This window comes from Ixodes scapularis, unplaced genomic scaffold (assembly GCF_016920785.2).
Source record: "Ixodes scapularis isolate PalLabHiFi unplaced genomic scaffold, ASM1692078v2 PGA_scaffold8__174_contigs__length_109621045, whole genome shotgun sequence".
Classification (NCBI taxonomy): Eukaryota; Metazoa; Arthropoda; class Arachnida; order Ixodida; family Ixodidae; genus Ixodes; species Ixodes scapularis.
In genome coordinates, this window is record NW_024609883.1 from 37,912,681 (window position 1) to 37,930,878 (window position 18,198).

The window sequence follows — 18,198 nt, forward strand, 5'->3', positions numbered from 1 at the left end:
ACAATGCACTCCTGTCATACATCACTCACGAGAGGAATGAGAGCAGACAACTGGGGTTTTTCCGCCATAAGAGACGGGAGAACCGAAAAAAAAAGGAAGCATGTCCCACGGGCAACAAAATCGGACGCGAGCTGGGCTATTTATTTTGTGAAGCAAGCGATCAACAACCTGTGCTTTATTTGCAAGTTTTCAGTCATTTTGTTGCCGCACAAACGTTGAAATACATTAGTGGATAAATAAAGGTTCAGAAAAATCGTCAGCTACCGCGAGATCTCTGTCGCCATCCGTGCGAGGTGGATAGTTGGGACGTTAGTCGACAAACCTCGCCCGCCCCCTGTCCATCACCTGACCACATTCTGTGAATGTGGCTATATGCGAGGGAGCGGGATCATGTGGCAAAAGATAGAAGTGATACTGGCCCAAAGAGCACATAGTTTCCACAGCACTGTCAGCTTAGGGGTGCACGGAGGATAGTTGTGCGTAGTACTGCGGAAGCTACAGGCCAGAGAGGGGGGGTGGGGAGAACATTCAAACAACTTTTGTTTGAATGTTGAGCGAAGAGCATCAAGGGCTAATTTTCTAGGGGAAGATTGGTGATGTCCGGGTACAAAAATAAGGGCCCAAGCACAATGAGCAAGAGGGGAGTTTCTGCTTTTCCTCTGGAACTGCTAGCGGTATACTAGCCTTAGGTCTACCCACTAGTCACTCTAGCCAGGGCTGTGTTCTGACGTCCCCACACTCTCTCGTGTCCTCCTCTCCATCAGTGTTTTGGTACATACTCAAGTGCTCTGCATCATGGACAGATTTGTTTTCTTTTGGAGGGGGGGGGGGATAAGTTGTTTCTTTTTCAGGTTAACTTTTTCTTAATGGAAAATCAACATACTGCAGCTTTTCTTAGGAAGAAATGATTAGTTTTTGGTGACATAACAAATATTAGGTCAACAAAACACATCTGGGCTACATTTTGCCCGTGAAATATGTATCTCCTTGCAAACTCCCCCTTCTCTCCCACCCCACCCAGCCTGACCTATAAATTCACCCCTGCTCTTCATTGCCCTGCATGTTCTGGTCAGATATTGTTTGTGTTGACCTGATGGACTCCTTTGTTCCCTGCATTCATCACAGGTCTCAAACCGTCCTGAATCATGGACGAAGCCTTGCAAGACTGCACTCTTCTTAGGCTTAGTCCTTTTTGGTGGATCGGGTCTTGCCATGATCCCTTCTTGTGGGTTCCTGTCGTAATAAATTGTTTTTTTGTTCTGATGACGGTGCATACCTACTGGTACACTTCACAAAACGAGTGTGGTGAATCCATGCCACGGATTACTGTGAAACATGCGAGAAGGTAATTATACAAAAGATGAAGCTCTAAAACGTTTGATGGAAATATAGATACATATCCCTGTTAAATTTTCTTTGCTACCTTATTATGCTATGTCCAAAGTATTTCAGCGTATCGTTGCATTGGCTTTTGACCATTTACACTTTCAAGGGAAGGCTATCAGCAAGAAGGGTTCTCAAGTCTTTTCTGTTTGCAATAATTACTGAGAAAGGTTTTTGCGGAGCGCAGGTTTGTCTGCTTTTTTTGCAGGGGTTGCGGTGACGTCGAAATGCCAATCTGTGGTTGAAGGATGGTGGGTACACAATGCTAGCTGCCTTCAGGTCTACCCGCTATCTTTCAATCAGAGCTCTGCATTCTGACATCACCACAACCCCTGCAAAAGAAACGGACGAACTTGCACTCTACATAGACATTGCCAAGTGGATTTCAACACGTCTAAATGCTTAAACTTTACACTATTTTGTCACCATTATTTTAATGAGGTTTTGCTGGGGGAAGTATGTTTTCCAGAGAGTTTGCAGTTGCCATACTTAAATTTAAAGAAAAAAACCGACACTTGTCCTCAGAGTTTTTACAGAACACACATCGCTATCACCATCACTTCTTATTTGGATCACCATCACTTTTTATTTGGGTGGATGGCACTTCTGTTGAGATGTTTTACTTCCGTACGTCCGGAAAGCATCCTTGCCGGGCAGCTGTCAACAGTCTAGTGACGAGCCGAAGCGGGGCGGTAATGTTGGAGATATGAAACAAAATAGTACCCCGTGTTAAATATTTGTTTGCTGGTCTGCTAGGCATCACTGAGGTGCTTTGTCTGGCTGTGTGCCTTTATTTTATGCTAATAGAATGTGCTGCACCTACAACTACTGCTTAGTTGCACTCGTGCAGGGGTCTATGACAGTTGACAGAACACCATTCCATAGAAGCATGTTTTCAAGTATGGGCACATTTTATCGAAGCTCAGTTTACAGCAACATCAATTATTGAAAAAGGATCGCCATTTAGTGAATCTATTCGATTGCCATAAGCAAATCGGGAAGCACCTAAATGCTAGTGCGATTTACTGAGGCATGTTTGCCTATGCTTTGAGCACTCGCTCTTCTCTCTTTCAGTTGTAAACCAGGCAAAACGTAAAAGTATTCTTGCGAAAACAGCAGGGTTGCGACGTGCACAAAAACACATTTATCATACTTTGAATGTGCTGGCCGCCCAAGCGAGTGATTCGCTGACTGCCTCGGCTTCACTGTCGTCCAAGGCAGAGCAAGTAGTCGAGTTCGGTGAATTGTGTTTTCCTGAAAACAAATTTGCTAAAAGGAGGTTTGTCGCCATCTTCTCTAAACTGTGTCTTTTTGAAAGGATTCAATAAAATGGGGGTTTCTAAACCGGTGCTTGAGAAAATAGGTGCCTCCGCTCAGGCCCTACACGTTGTTGCTCTTAGATCTATCAGTTGACGAGCTTGACAGAAAAGCAGCGTCCAAAAACAGTTCTCTGTTGCTGGCACGCAAGCAGGTAAAGGTAGAAAACGTTCCTAGCGTCAATGCGTCCACGGTCAACAAAGATTATTTTTGGAACGACACTGTTTTTGCACCCAACCTTCCACCAGATCTGTCCATAGGACGGGCCTATAGACGTTTGCAAGCGCCGTTCCGTCTTAGCCTCGAACCGCGCGCCGAAACGACGCGCACTCTCCAACAGGGCGTTCTCTCCCCCGTCGGCGCAGCTAGCGGGGACGTCTCTCCGCATTTTTACTTCCCGGCAACATTGTGCCGTTTGTTGACTTTACGCTCGTTGCTTGGCGTGGGGTCTGCGCCTTTTCGAAAGTTTCTTCCTCGGTGCGCCTTCTTTTCCGTCACTTCGTCCATAGTGCACGATGAATAATCCTACAAGGTCGTCAGGAGTGCACTGCGCTGTTTTCGGTTGTTCGAACAATCATCGCAAGAGGAACAATCAGAGACAGCAATTGTGCGCTGCTCACTTGCAAACGCCCTGCGAGTGTGGGATAGTTAAGTTCCACCGTGTCCCCAAGGATCCCGAACTGAAAAGAAAGTGGCTCTCCGCGCTGAACCGCAAGGACTTCAAGCCTACGGAACACACCCGGGTGAGTTCGACATATCTTTATCACTGTCGTGATCTTTTGCGTAACGCTCGTGCCTGATTCCAGGTGTGCTCGGCGCATTTCGTGACTGGGAAAAAGACGGGCGAGGATATCGTGCCGCAGCTTAACCTCGGGTATGCGCGGAAGGTAAATATGCCACTAATCGCAATAGAGTCCCATTTCTGATACACGCAGTGTGCCCTAAACGCTTGTGCACTGACAGGTTGTCGTTGGGAGACGCCGTTTGGTGCGTGACGCAAGTGAGAAACCGCTGATCACTAAGGTAAACGTCTGCATGGCTGATTGTAGATTCTCGCTTTTAGTCTGTGACCTCAACGAATGTGATTTCCGTTGCAGAAGCAAAGACTCTCCTCACAAGCTAGCTCTGGAGCTGTAAGTTGACCCACTGCAATATAATTGTTATCGCCCGCGCTGCCACAGGGGTTGTGCCTGACACGAAGTCATATTAGCTTCAGAGCTTGAACTTCGCATGCACAGGATGTGGTGTCTAGCAATATTCTATTGCAATGACTATAAAAAGTTGCTGCTTTAATTTCAGGTCACCGACTGTACGCAACCCGCCGAGCAGGTCAACGTCTCGGCCTCGACGTCACAACCAACTGCTGCTGAGCACACGGTAGGTTCAAGTTAAGCTAGAGTTGATGTGAGCAGCAGCATGATCTGCTGAATGCGATAAACATATCTTGGGTGGTAATCTATTGCACTGAGCATGCAAAGCTGATGCGTTCCTTTCAGGTCATCGACTGTACGCAAGCCGCCGAGCAGGTCAACGTCTCGGCCTCGACGTCACAACCAACTGCTGCTGAGCACACGGTAGGTTCAAGTTAAGCTAGAGTTGATGTGAGCAGCAGCATGATCTGCTGAATGCGATAAACATATCTTGGGTGGTAATCTATCGCACTGAGCATGCAAAGCTGATGCATTCATTTCAGGTCACCGACTGTACGCAAGCCGTCGAGCAGGTCAACGTCTCGGCCTCGACGTCGCATCCAACTGCTGCTGAGCACACAGTAGGTTCAAGTTACGCTAGAGTTGACGTGAGCAGCAGCATGATCTGCTGAATGCGATAAACATATCTTGGGTGGTAATCTATCGCACTGAGCATGCAAAGCTGATGCATTCCTTTCAGGTCACCGACTGTACGCAAGCCGTCGAGCAGGTGAACGTCTTGGCCTCGACGTCGCAACCAACTGCTGCTGAGCTCACAGTAGGTTCAAGTTACGCTAGAGTTGACGTGAGCAGCAGCATGATCTGCTGAATGGGATAAACATATCTTGGGTGGCAATCTATTGCACTGAGCATGCAAAGCTGATGCATTCCTTTCAGGTCACCGACTGTACGCAAGCCGCCGAGCAGGTCAACGTCTCGGCCTCAACGTCGCAACCAACTGCTGCTGAGCACACAGTAGGTTCAAGTTAAGCTAGAGTTGACGTGAGCAGCAGCATGATCTGCTAACTGCGATAAACATATCTTGGGTGGTAATCTATCGCACTGAGCATGCAAAGCTGATGCCTTCCTTTCAGGTCAACGTCTCGGCCTCGACGTCACAACCAACTGCTGCTGAGCACACACTAGGTTCAAATTAAACTAGAGTAGATGTGAGCAGCAGCATGATCTGCTGAATGCGATAAACATATCTTGGGTGGTAATCTATCGCACTGAGCATGAAAAGCTGATGCATTCCTTTCAGGTCACCGACTGTACGCAAGCCGCCGAGCAGGTCAACGTCTCGGCCTCGACGTCACAACCAACTGCTGCTGAGCACGCGGTAGGTTCAAGTTAAGCTAGAGTTGATGTGAGCAGCAGCATGATCTGCTGAATGCAACAAACATGATCGCATGCGCATCACTACTGTGTGATGCACGATAGTAGTCTCAGGCTGGCAGTTGTACTGCAGTGACTAAATTGATCAGCGACGGCTTGGATCAGGTTGCCATACCCGGCAGACCGACCTCGCGCTGTCTAAACCCCCAAACGTCCAATTTGCATTTTTTAGAGCGCAGCTCTTAGGGGCCCGTTCCCGGCTTCAGCGGCGTCGGCGTCGCCGTCGGCGTAACCAAGGTCATCCCAAGGTCACGTGCCCCCCAAGGTCATCCCAAGGTCACCCCAAGGTCACGTGACCCCCCTGGTCACGTGACCCCCGAGGTCACGTGACACCCCAGGTCACGTGACACCCCCAGGTCACGTGACCACCACCAGGGTCACGTGACCCCCGCCGAGGTCACGTGACCTCGCCGATGACGTCAGTCAGTGATGACGTCACCGGCATCCGCATCGTCATCGTCATCAGTGATGATGTCGATGACGATGCGGATGGCGGTGAGGTCATCAGTGACGTCACTGATGACGTCATCAGTGATGATGACGATGGCGATGCGGATGCCGGTGACGTCATTAGTGGCGTCACTTGTGACGTCAGCAGTGATGATGACGATGACGATGCGGATGCCGGTGAGATCATCAGTGACGTCACTGATGACGTCATCAGTGATGATGACGATGACGATGCAGATGCCGGTGACGTCATCAGTGACGTCATTGGTGACGTCAGCAGTGATGATGACGATGACGATGCGGATGCTGGTGAGGTCATCAGTGACGTCAGTGATGACCTCATCAGTGATGATGACGATGACGATGCGGATTCCGGTGACGTCATCAGTGACGATGACGTCATTGGGAGGTCACGTGACCTCGGCGGGGGTCACGTGACCTGGGGGTGTCACGTGACTCCGGGGGGCATCCGCATCGTCATCATCACAGATGACGTCATCAGTGACGTCACTGATGACGTCACCGACATCCGCATCGTCATCGTCATCATCGCTGATGACGTCATCGGAGTCCACATCGTCATCGTCACTGATGACGTCATCAGTGACGTCACTGATGACATCATCGGCATCGTCACGTGACCCCCCAAGGTCACGTGACCCCCCCCCAGGTCACTTCACCCCCCCCAGTACTCTTCCCTCCTCCTCCTCAAGAGCTGCGCTCTAATTCGGTGTTACAGGGAGTTGTAAACGGCTTTCACTTTTTTTTGTGGTAAGGGGAACATTTTCATATACCAAAATATGTAAAGCTACAACCCAAGCACTTCCAGCAAAATGACTACCTACCAAACGTTGCCGGTAACTGCTTTTATAGCTTTCAATGGAGACGCCGGCACTGCTGGGGAGCTCTGTACAAGCAACCTCGGAGAGTGGCTCCTTGTAGTCTTGCCGCCTTAGCAGTTCAATGAGCCTCAGCAATGCTAAAGCTTGTTTAAACAATCTTTCTTTGGTGGTACACTGGCTGCCAGAGACGCCCAAACGCTCCGATTGAGCTTTGATTTATAGTGAAATGAGGAGTAGCATAAATTGAGGAGGTTGTCACTTTAAAGAAACAGGGGACGGGGTGATCGAGGAAATAAGAAAGAAAATAAGATTATTCATGGCACAGTCGAAGCCAAGAGCATGAATAAATGATCAGGGTTTCATCCCTTGCATAGGGCGGAATAGCAGAGCTAAAACCATATTCCTGCGGGACACGCCAAACCTCTAGCTTAACTCTCAACGCGGCGGTAGCAGAGAACGCTGTAGCAGACGACGCGAGCAGCAAGATCCGACTGCAGCACCGTTAGTTCTCGTGACCGCCGCCCGTGCCACTCGCCTCCGCAGGCGAGAATGGGGAGCTGTGAAACCGAGCTTGCTCCATTAACGTTGCTTATGGCTGCCCGTTGCCTGACCATTGTTGCCGGCCGCATTTTCCAACATCTTTCAACATCGTCAGGGCAGCGTCTCATGGTTGCGAAGAGCAATTTCGGAAAGGGTCTACTTTCAGTACAGTGCTCCCCTCTTTGTCCTCCTTGGTTACGTCATTACACCCGTGACTTGGAAGAGAGTGTTAAAGTTGAGGGGTGCAACACACATGAATATGTTTTATTTTTAAATAATAAAAACAAACACACAGAAACAAAGAATATTTTGTTATCCATCTGTTGTATGGCCCCTTTAAACTAGTTACTTTAATTCTATGACTATTAAACATGATTCGAGACAATTTAAGCACAAGCTTTTTCATTTTTGCACCACTTCGATAGTTGCTATTTCTCTTTGTACTGAATATTGTTCAGTTGCTCTCCAACAGAACCAGCCTACTTTTTCAATTGATAAACTCTGATTTTGTTCACAGACAACTGATCACGGCCAAGTTCGCCCGGATGTGTGCCACCAGGGGATCCAGTGGGAAGACCCGTGTCTTTGCGACCATGCCTACTCGAGGCCCACTGCTCCAACTGCGACGTTTGGTCTTCATGGTGGTCGTAGCATTGAGGCGCGGGACATTTTCTTTTATACCGGTCTGCATGCAGATGTCTTTATGGAGCTGGTGAAAGTTGTACCAGAGTTTGCGACACAAACTTCATGATGTCAGTAGAGCAGCAAGTTTTACTAACGCTGATGAAGTTGAGGCTGGGCCTTGTCTATGGCGATTTGTCTAGGAGGTTTGGGGTTTCAGTTTCCTCCGTAGGCAACATTTTCCGTGCCATGCTTGCCACACTTGGGCGGATCCTAAGGAATGTTGTTGTGTGGCTCTCGAGAGAGACAATCTTCAGGAATGTTCCGCAGTCCTTTGAGGGGAATGGTTTTCCAGGCACTACGCGCATTTTGGATTGCACTGAGGTGTTCTTGCAGCGACCAAAAAAATTGCTCGCTCGAGCACAGACCTACAGCTCATACAAAGGCCACAACACTGTGAAGTTTTTGGTGGCTATTGCACCTCACGGATCAGTGATGTTTGTGTCCAAGGTGTACGGTGGACGAGCGTCTGACAAGCATATTGTGGGAGACTCGGGAATTATTTCCTACTTTCAACACGGTGATCAGGTGATGGCCGACAGGGGCTTTTCCCTCGATCCCGAAATGGAAGCAAAGGGTGTAGTACTCAATGTGCCAGCCTTTACTCGAGGGAAGCTTCAGCTGTCAGAACGAGAAGTGACAGAGACCAGAAGGATTGCGTCTGTTCGCATTCATGTAGAACGGGCAATAAATAGGATCAAATCCTACAGGATTCTGAAACAGGCACTGCTTATCCAGCATCGAAAGGTTGCAAATGAGATAGTCTATATATGTGCAGGGCTGTGCAACCTAAAGGGACCTTTGATCAAGAAGTGAGCTTTTTTCTTGAGAATTCTGGAGCAGTGAGGTCTGCGTGGCATACCAGTTCCGAGTTATCACTTCTCTATCCTAGAATCAATTGAAACTTCTACAAAACTGTATGCATGGAACTTTTCTTTTGTAATTGCCACTTCTTGCATTGCTTTTTTCGCCCCAGAGTTCCTTTAGATTACATTTATCTACACTATGTGAGTGTTTTTTATTCAGTATTCATACATTTGAAAGATACTTTAACACTACATGCTCTCGCATAACACAATGGCCTTCAAACCCAAGCTACAAGCACACCCTGCATAGACTCGAAATACTATGCGCATACCCCTTCTAGTAGAAGTGGCTAGCAATATTTTGTCAGATAACCCAAGTTCAGTTCCGCAATCTTGTCTGTTCTTTTTTTAGTAATGTGTTACTATTTTTTCGGGCATGTTCCTACCGCTACCTTACGCAGGTCCAAGAGTCAACTGTGTATTTCTGTTGTGTATTAACGATTGCACATCTGCCAAGATTACATATTTTTCATTATCTTTTGTGAAGGTGTTGTGTAGATAGAGCTAGAGGGCCTGTCATAGTCACAGCATTGTGCTTGAAACTGTTTTTTTTTAATTTCTTGTTTCCCCTCTTACCTGAAAACTGTTGTACCAGCATGGCTCAGATTAGTTCAGCCAGTTGTGGCTAACAAACAGTGGCTTGACATGTGTTAAATAATAGATTTTGAAGTAATAAGCCATGTTGAAATAACAAACTACAGATTTTGAAGTAATAAGCCATGTTGAAACAACAAACTACAGATTTTGAAGTAATAAGCCATGGTGAAATAACAAACTACTCAATCAATACCACTGAAAACCATGGATAAGCGAAGCATCACACACATTGTATTGCACAAAACGACACAGTACACTGACCTGCCCAATCACATCTGTACAAGCTGCTTGTACACATTTGAGAGTGAAATCTTTCCAGAGTTGGTGTCATCAACAAATGCCGGCAAAAGGCTCTTAAAGTAGAAGTTTCTGACCCTTGGCAGGTGGCAGTTCATAAAGTCCTTGCTGTATTGCACAACTGCAACCTCGTCGTGACCCTCGGACCACACATAGAAGTGACAGACGAGCTTGCCAGTGCAGTGCATCGCAAACTGAACCTGGTGGTAGTACTTATTTTTTCCTTTGGGGTCCAGCACGAAAACCACATTGCCATTCTTGCGGACATTATAGGTTCCAGATTCTAGTAACGCTGAGCAGTTTGGTACATTAGGACACTTTATCTCCAGAAGAGCATCAAGTTCATCGATGATTCCATCAGGGCTGGCTGCAAGCCATGGCAGCTCAGGACAGACCACCAGTCCTACTTGTCGAACAGCACAGTTGTATCTGTGCATGAACTTGCTCCTAACTTTGGGTTCGCTGCGGCGGCCATGCTCGGTTGCTTTGTTCCCTCGAAAAGTCGGGTGAAGAATGTCCTGCACAGCTTTGGAAGGGTTGGTTGATGCCCTCATAGGTACCTTTTTTATCACGGACGATGTTAACCGCATGCGGCGGCTCTCGTGCCAGAGTGTGCAGTTGCCTTGCTCTGCCGTTCTTTTGCAGAGTAGGTCCATGGCAGGTGCATGGATGGCTACAAGCTCGTTGAATGCCTTTGAGCAGGCGGAACAGCTGTTGGGAAGGGTCGTTGCATCTTCATGGCTGCTGTGACCGAGTGAAGGCATTGTATCGCACTGAACCGCTAAAGGGGGTGCAGGGTCTCGTGGAGGCGCCATCAATGTCTCGTGAAACAAGGTCCCCGAGATCTCCATGAGCCCAGCAAGGGGGCCCTCCTTAATGTGCTGAAGGTGCTCCTCATGCGTCTCATACCGAATCACATCTACAGTCCCCTGAATTTCTGAGTTTTGTTCTTCTCCAAACGAAATGTTATCTAGGCTTGCTGCAGTTACATTACGTTTTGTGCCTCGGTTCCAGGCAGCAGCTTCGTCAGTGCAAGCTGTGCCGGTCATCCTGTTCGTAAAAGCGTGTTCTAACTTCCACAAAATGGCTCCCACATGGCTACACACCTTCGCTTGTCCTGCCATGCAGGAACAGCCTCCTGTAACCACCCGGCCAGTGGAATGCATGCATACCCACGCCTTGTGTGGTGCAGCATTGAAGGATTGTGACCTGCCCACTTCTGCCTTGAGGTAGCACAACTGGTCACTTATTCGATGACCAAGCACAGTTCCCACCAGGCCGCTTGACAGGTAATTATACGAATCAAGGCTCTTGTAGGCTCTAACCTCCTGAAGATCGCAAGCCTTGGAGTGAAGCAAGTAGAAGATGATGTCCGGCTTTTCTATGGGTGGCCATGATTTCATATTGTCTTCCCAGATCGACACTTCCTTTGGATGAACGTAGGGCACAGATCCTGGAAGAAAAAAAAAACAATAAATGCTTCGAAAGTTTTGTATAAGGACGAGATGAATCGTTGACTTCTGAGATAGAGTGGAGAAACTGTCTTCAACAATATGTTACTTTGCAATAAATTTTTCTTGTTGATTTGCCACAGTTCATGTCTTTCTTCACAGAGCTATTCAATAATGTGTTTACGTCATTTGTGACCATACGGGTCAGTTTTCATTAAACACTGCCTTTGAACAGAATTTCTGCTAGCAATTGGCATTAATGGAAACTGCTTGTGTGTTGCACAGCAAAAAGAATACTTCTGTTCGCCGAGAACAACCTGCTCTATCGCTTTTTTTTTCTGTCACTGTGTAACATAGGCATTCAGCAGCGTGGTTAAAAAAAAACTGCATATGGCGCATTGTTTACACAGAAGCAAAAAAGAAAAAAAATTGGACGTCTGAGAGTTGTTTAACAGCCTGAGGGTGGTCTGCGAGGTATCGCGACGTGGTTCATTAAGTACGGCTGCTAGCCTGAGGTCTCAAAGGCGCAACAGGCAGTAGCGATTACGCGTGCCGGTACTATGCTCACCCAGTGGCAGGGGCGGGGTCGCACTACGGATCCCTAGGTTCTGCAGCGTAAGCTTTTGCTCCGCGAGCTACGACCCGCAAGCAGGCTCGGCCACCGTTTCCCCCATTGTTCGCAAACCGCTTTGCAATAAAATTCATAAAGTGACGATCCACAGAAGCGAACATTCCGTCATGTACGAGACTTTTCGCCTTCGCGAATATTCAGGTCCGTATCGTTTCGTCGAGACTCGTTTCATCGACAGCACGCTTAGGGAAATTTCGTCGCGCGTACATCACTGGGACCCGCTGCCGACTACCGGCGGCAAATAGGTGGCTTATTGGAAAAAGTAGCTAATTCGAGCTGTCAATGTAACGAACTTTCGATGGAACGATCTGTGGGTGAACTGGTTGTCATCGCGAACACTCCGTCCTGTACAAGTAATTATCATACCGGAGTGGCGCTGAAGTGCGCGGCACGGCGGCAGTTAAAAGCGTGAACGGCTAGGTCTTGGGATCCTAAAGTCCTGATATGCATTGCTAATATTGAAAATGAGTATTATCGTGCGTTAGGCATTGCGTAACCGACACACTGTATGTACTTCCAATGCTTCTAACCGCGTCGCTGCCCTGCGATCTCGCAATGCGCCCTTCTGGAGCCCAGGAGGCACGGTACCCAGCAGTCAACAAACACGCTGCTACAACTGTATTATGATACTTATGTAAAGAATGATTGCACACGCTTACCGTCAAGAACCAAGAAATCCAAACCATCCCAGGCGTCGCTCGTGGAAGGAGACGCCATTGCGCCTTGGCCCGCGGTGGCTCGCTGTGAAAAACGAGCTCCACAAAAAAAATATAGGGGGTTGTTTACGGCCGCAACCAGATACACACCGATTAAGTAGATTTTGGGATCACTACCCACCGGCCAGAGACGAAAATAATATACCTAAAGCTCACAAAACACATAAAGGTTGAGAACACCGAGACGACTTGCATTGGGTTTGCTGGGCGACTGGCGCGTTTACCCACACCAGCACCGGCGGAAACACGCCGCACGCTAGGCGGCGCCAGCATAATTCAAAATGGCAGCTCCCTGGAGCCTTTCTTGCAAATGTCTATAGTGTCTTGCGATAGGCCTTGGCGAAGGTCACGTCCTTCCTTCGCCTCCCCTTCTTGTCCACCCGGCGGGGTTTAGCCTTCGCATTTAGGATCGGCGACCGGCCGTCTGAGCCGTTGTTGACAGAACACGTCGCCCGGCGCCGCGTGGACGCCGCCACACCTGGGAGCGGAGCTGAGCCGGACTTTTCTCTCTGGCTGCGGGGGTCAGTCGATCCATGAACCAGCTGCCCTACCGGGAGAGGATTCCGGGGCACGACGCCGGAGGCGGGACTTCCGGCCGAGTACGTTGGGCTCAAGTTTTCGTCCGGAGCCAGTTGCGGATTATCCCGCTAAGCCTTTCCCGAGCCACGACGCCGCATAATGAGCGGATCATCTCCATCACGGTCAACGTCTCACGAGCGGACAGCGGACCCTTCGTCACCGACTCCTGGCGCGGCTTATCGAGGTCAAGAATGCCCCAGCGCCGGATGGACCTCTTCCAAAACCGACGCGCCCCATCGCGGCGAAATACGACGCAGTGCACACTGGGAACTAGTTGGCCACTCAGTTTCGACTGAGCAGCTCCATCTCATGCTATCGCGCCGCGACCGAACGCGCTGCTTGCATTTTCGATTATCTGACTTTTCACGAACGTACAATACACTCATTTTGGAGCGATACAAAATGAACACCGGGGCACTTTCCTTGCTTCCCGAAACACCGGATATTATGAGTGCGTATGCAAACGTAGTAAGACTTGGCTTAGCCACCTCACCTTTGAGTTCAATTTCAATAATCAAGTCTAGTAACAGTGAACAACAACTGGAATTTGGTCACCTGGAGCCTTACACGTATTTTGTTCGCCAAACGTCCGCTTCTTGTTACTTCATTGGGCGAAAAGCAAGCCACATCCTCACAGGAGTATTAAAGTTGAGCCCAGCGTTGACGCATAAACTTTTAAGGAAACGCAATAAATTCGACCTCACTACTGCGCCACAGTTACTATGATGTCTTCCTCGTGTCATCATGTATCTCCCACTCAAATTTTATGCTGATAGAAGATTAAGTTTTCGCAAACGCTGAGATCGGCTAGCTACGACGTAGGCCCTAACAAGCGTCCCTACTCCTCGCTAAGCCTTTTTGGACGAGCTTTTACTGACGCCCAAGATCTGTGCCTGAACGGTGTGTCTGAAATTATCTCGGCATACTCAGGCAGGAAGAAAGCAAACACATAACAAATATTATGGCCATTAGCAACCGTCAAATGCACTTTGAATAATTTCGTTCGTTTGGCGCACCGCATAGGGGTTCATGCCCGTCCGGCATACTTCAGGCGAACGGTGCGACGTTTTTCACTCAAGTGCTCCACTTTTGCTTTCTTAAAACGGTTTGTATGTGCGAATTTGCGTATACGATTGCAGGATAACGTTATGCGCATACGCGATGTTGAATATTAATAAAATGCAAGTGGGTGGGGACTTCGTTTCGTGCAGTGCTGCGGGTCAGTACAGATAAGAGATAAGAAGTGAGCTTTTCAATGGCGCCTCCGAGTTTTACCTCACGTACTCAGGCGTATGAAGAAAACAGTAATTGCAAAAAGTAATATTTCATTTATGGACGCACGAAACAAACAAACTTCCTGATCAACAACACTAATGTCAAGGCGCGAGCTCGATGTGTGCATACTTATTGGTTGCTGCAGCTTGTGAATTCGTACACAAGCAAGATCCCCGAGCTTCGCAGCGTCGACATCCCCAGCACTGGCTGGTCCACATACCTCGAAACGCTAACAAAAAGGCTCAAGTACAAAAATACAACAAGCATGTGTTAAGACAAGCTATACGTCTCGGGCTTGTGCTAAAGCTTCGAGGTCTGGCCATTTAGGTTACTTTAGAGACCACAAATGACGCCCTCGGGACCGGAAAACGACGACGTGTCGATCGAAACCGAAATCCTGCCACTCTCCTCCCTGGCCAACTAGTTCCCAGAGTGCAACGCGCGCCGTGTTGCATGCAGGGCTTTATGGAAGTAGCCTATTGGGAAGCCCGTCCGACGCTGCAGTGTGTGCGTGTATGTGTGTGCGCGCTCCAGATGATAAGTGGGGGCGGGGCCTGAACATGACGTTCGTTGGCAGTTTGCCCACCATTGGCTGCCAACCGCTGGAACATCAACAGCGACTGTATAAAAAGAGCAAACGAGAGGCCGCAAGGAGTGCTCTCCAACGAACAAGAAACTTCTGTACATATGTAATTAAAACAGAGTTTATCGCGAGACACCCTCCCGTCTCCTGATGCCCCTGCCTGGAGTCGGCCTGCGGTTCCTGTCCTCGCCTGGCCCTGCCTGAGGCTGCCTGGGGAACTCCTCGGTCGCAACAAGTGTAACAGGTGCCATTGAGCGGATGTGCCGCAAAAAGGCGTCGGGCGTTTTCCGAAGCTTGTCAACTGACCTAGATCTAAGAACATATGTACACACATTGGTACCATTGCCAAGCGGGTCCAGACATTGTTGGAGATCTGCTGTGTTTGCTGAGAAATGTTTTTACAATCTTCACACTTGGGTCAATGCAAGCACATCTTTTATAGCGTGGGCTACACTGGCCGAGGTTGAACAGTTTTGTGTGGCTCGCATAATGAGCCGTGCGCCGTGCTGCGCAAGCGCGAGGAGCAGTGACGTCACACGGCGCGCCGGAGCTGCTCCCGCGCGCTCCGCCGCCACCGCTCACCAGAGCCGTATATTGGAAGAGTTTGGCCAGTGGGTGTGGCGACGAAGGCGCCGGAGAGGAGAAAAGTAAATGAAAGGGAGGAGAGCGCCGAAGGAACGAGAGAGAAAGAAGGGAGCAGAGAGGAGACGACCGCCATTTTTGAGCAACGCTGTCGGAGACTGGTCGGAGAAGAGCACTGCTGATGCTACGCGTCGTCTGCTACGGGCCGACTTCTTTTTTCGCCTGAATAAAAGTTTGTGGTCATACGCCGAAAAATCTTCATTTATTAGCTTTTTAACCCACCGAGGAATAACAGAATGTCATTTTCTTGCCAGAGCCAGCGATATAAAAGGCAATAATAGAGATTTAGATGCCGATCCCACGCATTCCGCCGGGAGAATGATCGAAAATGGCGGCCCTCCCCACTCAGCTGGGAGCAGCTGGGAGCTCACGCGCATGCGCTCATACCTCTCGCTCTGCGCCGCGTGCTGATTGGCTCACTCGGGAGGAGCGCGTTACGGCGGCGAGATCATAGACTGACCAAACTCTCCCCATATACGGCTCTGCCGCTCACGCCTCGCCGGTCTGCGCATGCACGAGGAGCAGCGACGTCGCACGGCGCACAGCTGGCGCACCAGAGCCAGAGTTCACGCTCGTATATCCTGGCATAGCCGAATTAATTTTCAGTAATATTGACTAACATTTCAGCAATCAAGGAAGTTGATACCAAAATGTTGAAAGCAATAAAGAAATTAAATCTAGGCTGTTCCTTGAGTGGAGATCTTATGTCTTGTTTTATTGTTAAAGGGACAATGAAGGCAATTTCGGAGATCTTTTTGGCGATTGAACTGGGTTGCAGGCAGCTGTCAGGCCACGTTGCCCAAATTTCAGCCGAAACCGGCGCTTGTGTGCCGCGCAAATCAATTAAACAGTCGCGGTAACAATCGCACCGCGATCGACTGGAGCGACGCCCCAAGAGTTGCGGGAGAAGCCAGGAGAAGCGGAGCTCACGTGACCGATGCGGGGCCAAGGAGCGCGACGTCACAAGAGACGCGTCAGCGATTGGTCGAAACGAGAAACGTGCCCTCTGTCACGTTTTGGTTCGCGATTTTTAGAAATACTTCTCTAATTTCCGCTTGAATAACCATCAAAAATATAAATCGGATCGGAAATGATTACTAAACCGTAAATAAAGCAGCATCATTGTTTTTTTCTTTGCTACGCTGGACGCGAAACCGGCAACGAGCAACTATGGGCCAACAAAATAAAATTAAAAAAGAACATGGTACTCGAAAGATTTTGCGAAATGGTAGCTGTAGATGGCTGTTCTAACGGTCGACTGAAGACCAGTATTCGTTCGGGCGACGCTAGTTTTCACGTGTGGGTTGCTGTTCGTGTTCTTTGACGACGAAAAGAGGAAGTCCGCGGAGGAACCGGATCCCGGAACGGCGGGATCGCTGCCGCTTTCCCTTCGGCATCTCCCCCGCGTCCGTCCTTCGGCATGCGGGCCGCTCGTTGCCGGCTGGGGCGGTCTCCGTCGGGTGATGGCAGAGGCCGCCACACACGTACTCCCGTTCCGTTAATGTTCGGTCACTGAACGGAAGCTCGAACTCGCTCGCGAGAGCAGCATTCGTCCATGTTGACAGAGTCGGCGCAACGACCGCGCCACCGCGCTGCTATAACCCACCGCGGTAACCAGAGTCTCGATCTCCTAAATACTACCGATACCGACTATTCACACTTGACGTCACTCCCTACGTCACCTCCGTTTTCGGAGGCCCAGAAACGAGACTGGAGATGGTTCAGTTTCGGTTTCTTTACTTCTTTCGTAGGCACATAAATACGCGTCATAAATGTCTACAAAAAATTGGGCGGCATGCTATGTTCCCAAAAAACATTAAAACACAATTTGAAAAAAAAAATCGTCTTCATTGTCCCTTTAAGAACAGCACTGATTTTGTTTGCCCCGTCATTGAAGCATGCATATCACCCGAGAAATCTGATCTTCCATCGTTGTGGAGGAAGTTTACTGTATTACCAGTAAAGGAAACTGGTGACATGTCTAGGGTAGACAATCATTGCCCGATTTTCCTACTGTATGCTCGTTTGAAAGTGTGAGATAGTTACATAAACATGGGTCGTTTTACTCGTTACAAGCAGCACCATGGAACGCAATTGTTTTTAGAAAGTCGCTCGGTACAAAAGTAGTTTCTGTACACTTGAATACACGGTGCCATTTCTTCTTTCTTGGAAGCAGGTCGATATTATTTATTTCGATTTATTGCAAGCTTTAGATAAGATCAACGACAAATTGCTTTTGTAAAAACCTTTATTGTATGGTGTAGCATTGCCAAATTTAAATTTGTTTAATAACTCTAGAAACTCGCAAGATGAGGACGGCAGGGAGAAGCTTCAGTTGCCTTCGCTCCAACACGAGCTTCGTACCTTTGGAAATGCTTCAAGCCCGGGCATTCGTAAGACTCGCCCAGACGTTCTCATTCTGTTACGGACTATATCTAACATATCGCCCAAATCATGTTTGGGTGTTGAATAGACTATTGTATGTTTTTGTACCGACGTGGGGTGGGGGGGGGGGGGGGGTGCCTGGAGAACTAAATGTAGGACAACAAGATTTGCAGGGAGGAGCCTCTTACATTCGGCAATGCTTTGGCATCTTGCGAGCCTCCAGAATGCACGTGCAGACAGAGCATGAGAAAAGGCGACAAGTGCTTGCTGGAGGCTGGGCGCTAAGAGATGCCAGATGCCCTGCGTTTCTCATCTTGTCAGCGACTATTAGCATCGAGATGTTCGGGTGACATATTTTTTCGTTCACAACATCAGAGG

The 18,198-nt window shown here is 48.8% G+C and overlaps 1 protein-coding gene across 1 annotated transcript; it reads left to right on the forward strand.

Annotated features, from left to right (window-relative positions):
* The first annotated feature begins 3,081 nt into the window (after window positions 1-3,081).
* Window positions 3,082-5,244, forward strand: LOC115311540. Its single transcript, XM_040502403.2, has 8 exons — window positions 3,082-3,443; window positions 3,507-3,587; window positions 3,664-3,723; window positions 3,798-3,833; window positions 4,000-4,077; window positions 4,197-4,274; window positions 4,788-4,865; window positions 5,152-5,244. Exons 1-8 carry the CDS (start codon window positions 3,216-3,218, stop codon window positions 5,242-5,244), a joined length of 732 nt encoding a protein of 243 aa, XP_040358337.2. The 5' UTR covers window positions 3,082-3,215.
* The last annotated feature ends 12,954 nt before the right edge of the window (window positions 5,245-18,198 follow it).

Bases quoted from the DNA above. Each gene is read 5' to 3' on its own strand.
- LOC115311540 (XM_040502403.2), top strand. From the start codon at position 3,216: ATGAATAATCCTACAAGGTCGTCAGGAGTGCACTGCGCTGTTTTCGGT. The intron at 4,078-4,196 runs GTAGGTTCAAGT...CGTTCCTTTCAG, and splicing joins CAACTGCTGCTGAGCACACG to GTCATCGACTGTACGCAAGC. The intron at 4,866-5,151 runs GTAGGTTCAAGT...CATTCCTTTCAG, and splicing joins CAACTGCTGCTGAGCACACA to GTCACCGACTGTACGCAAGC.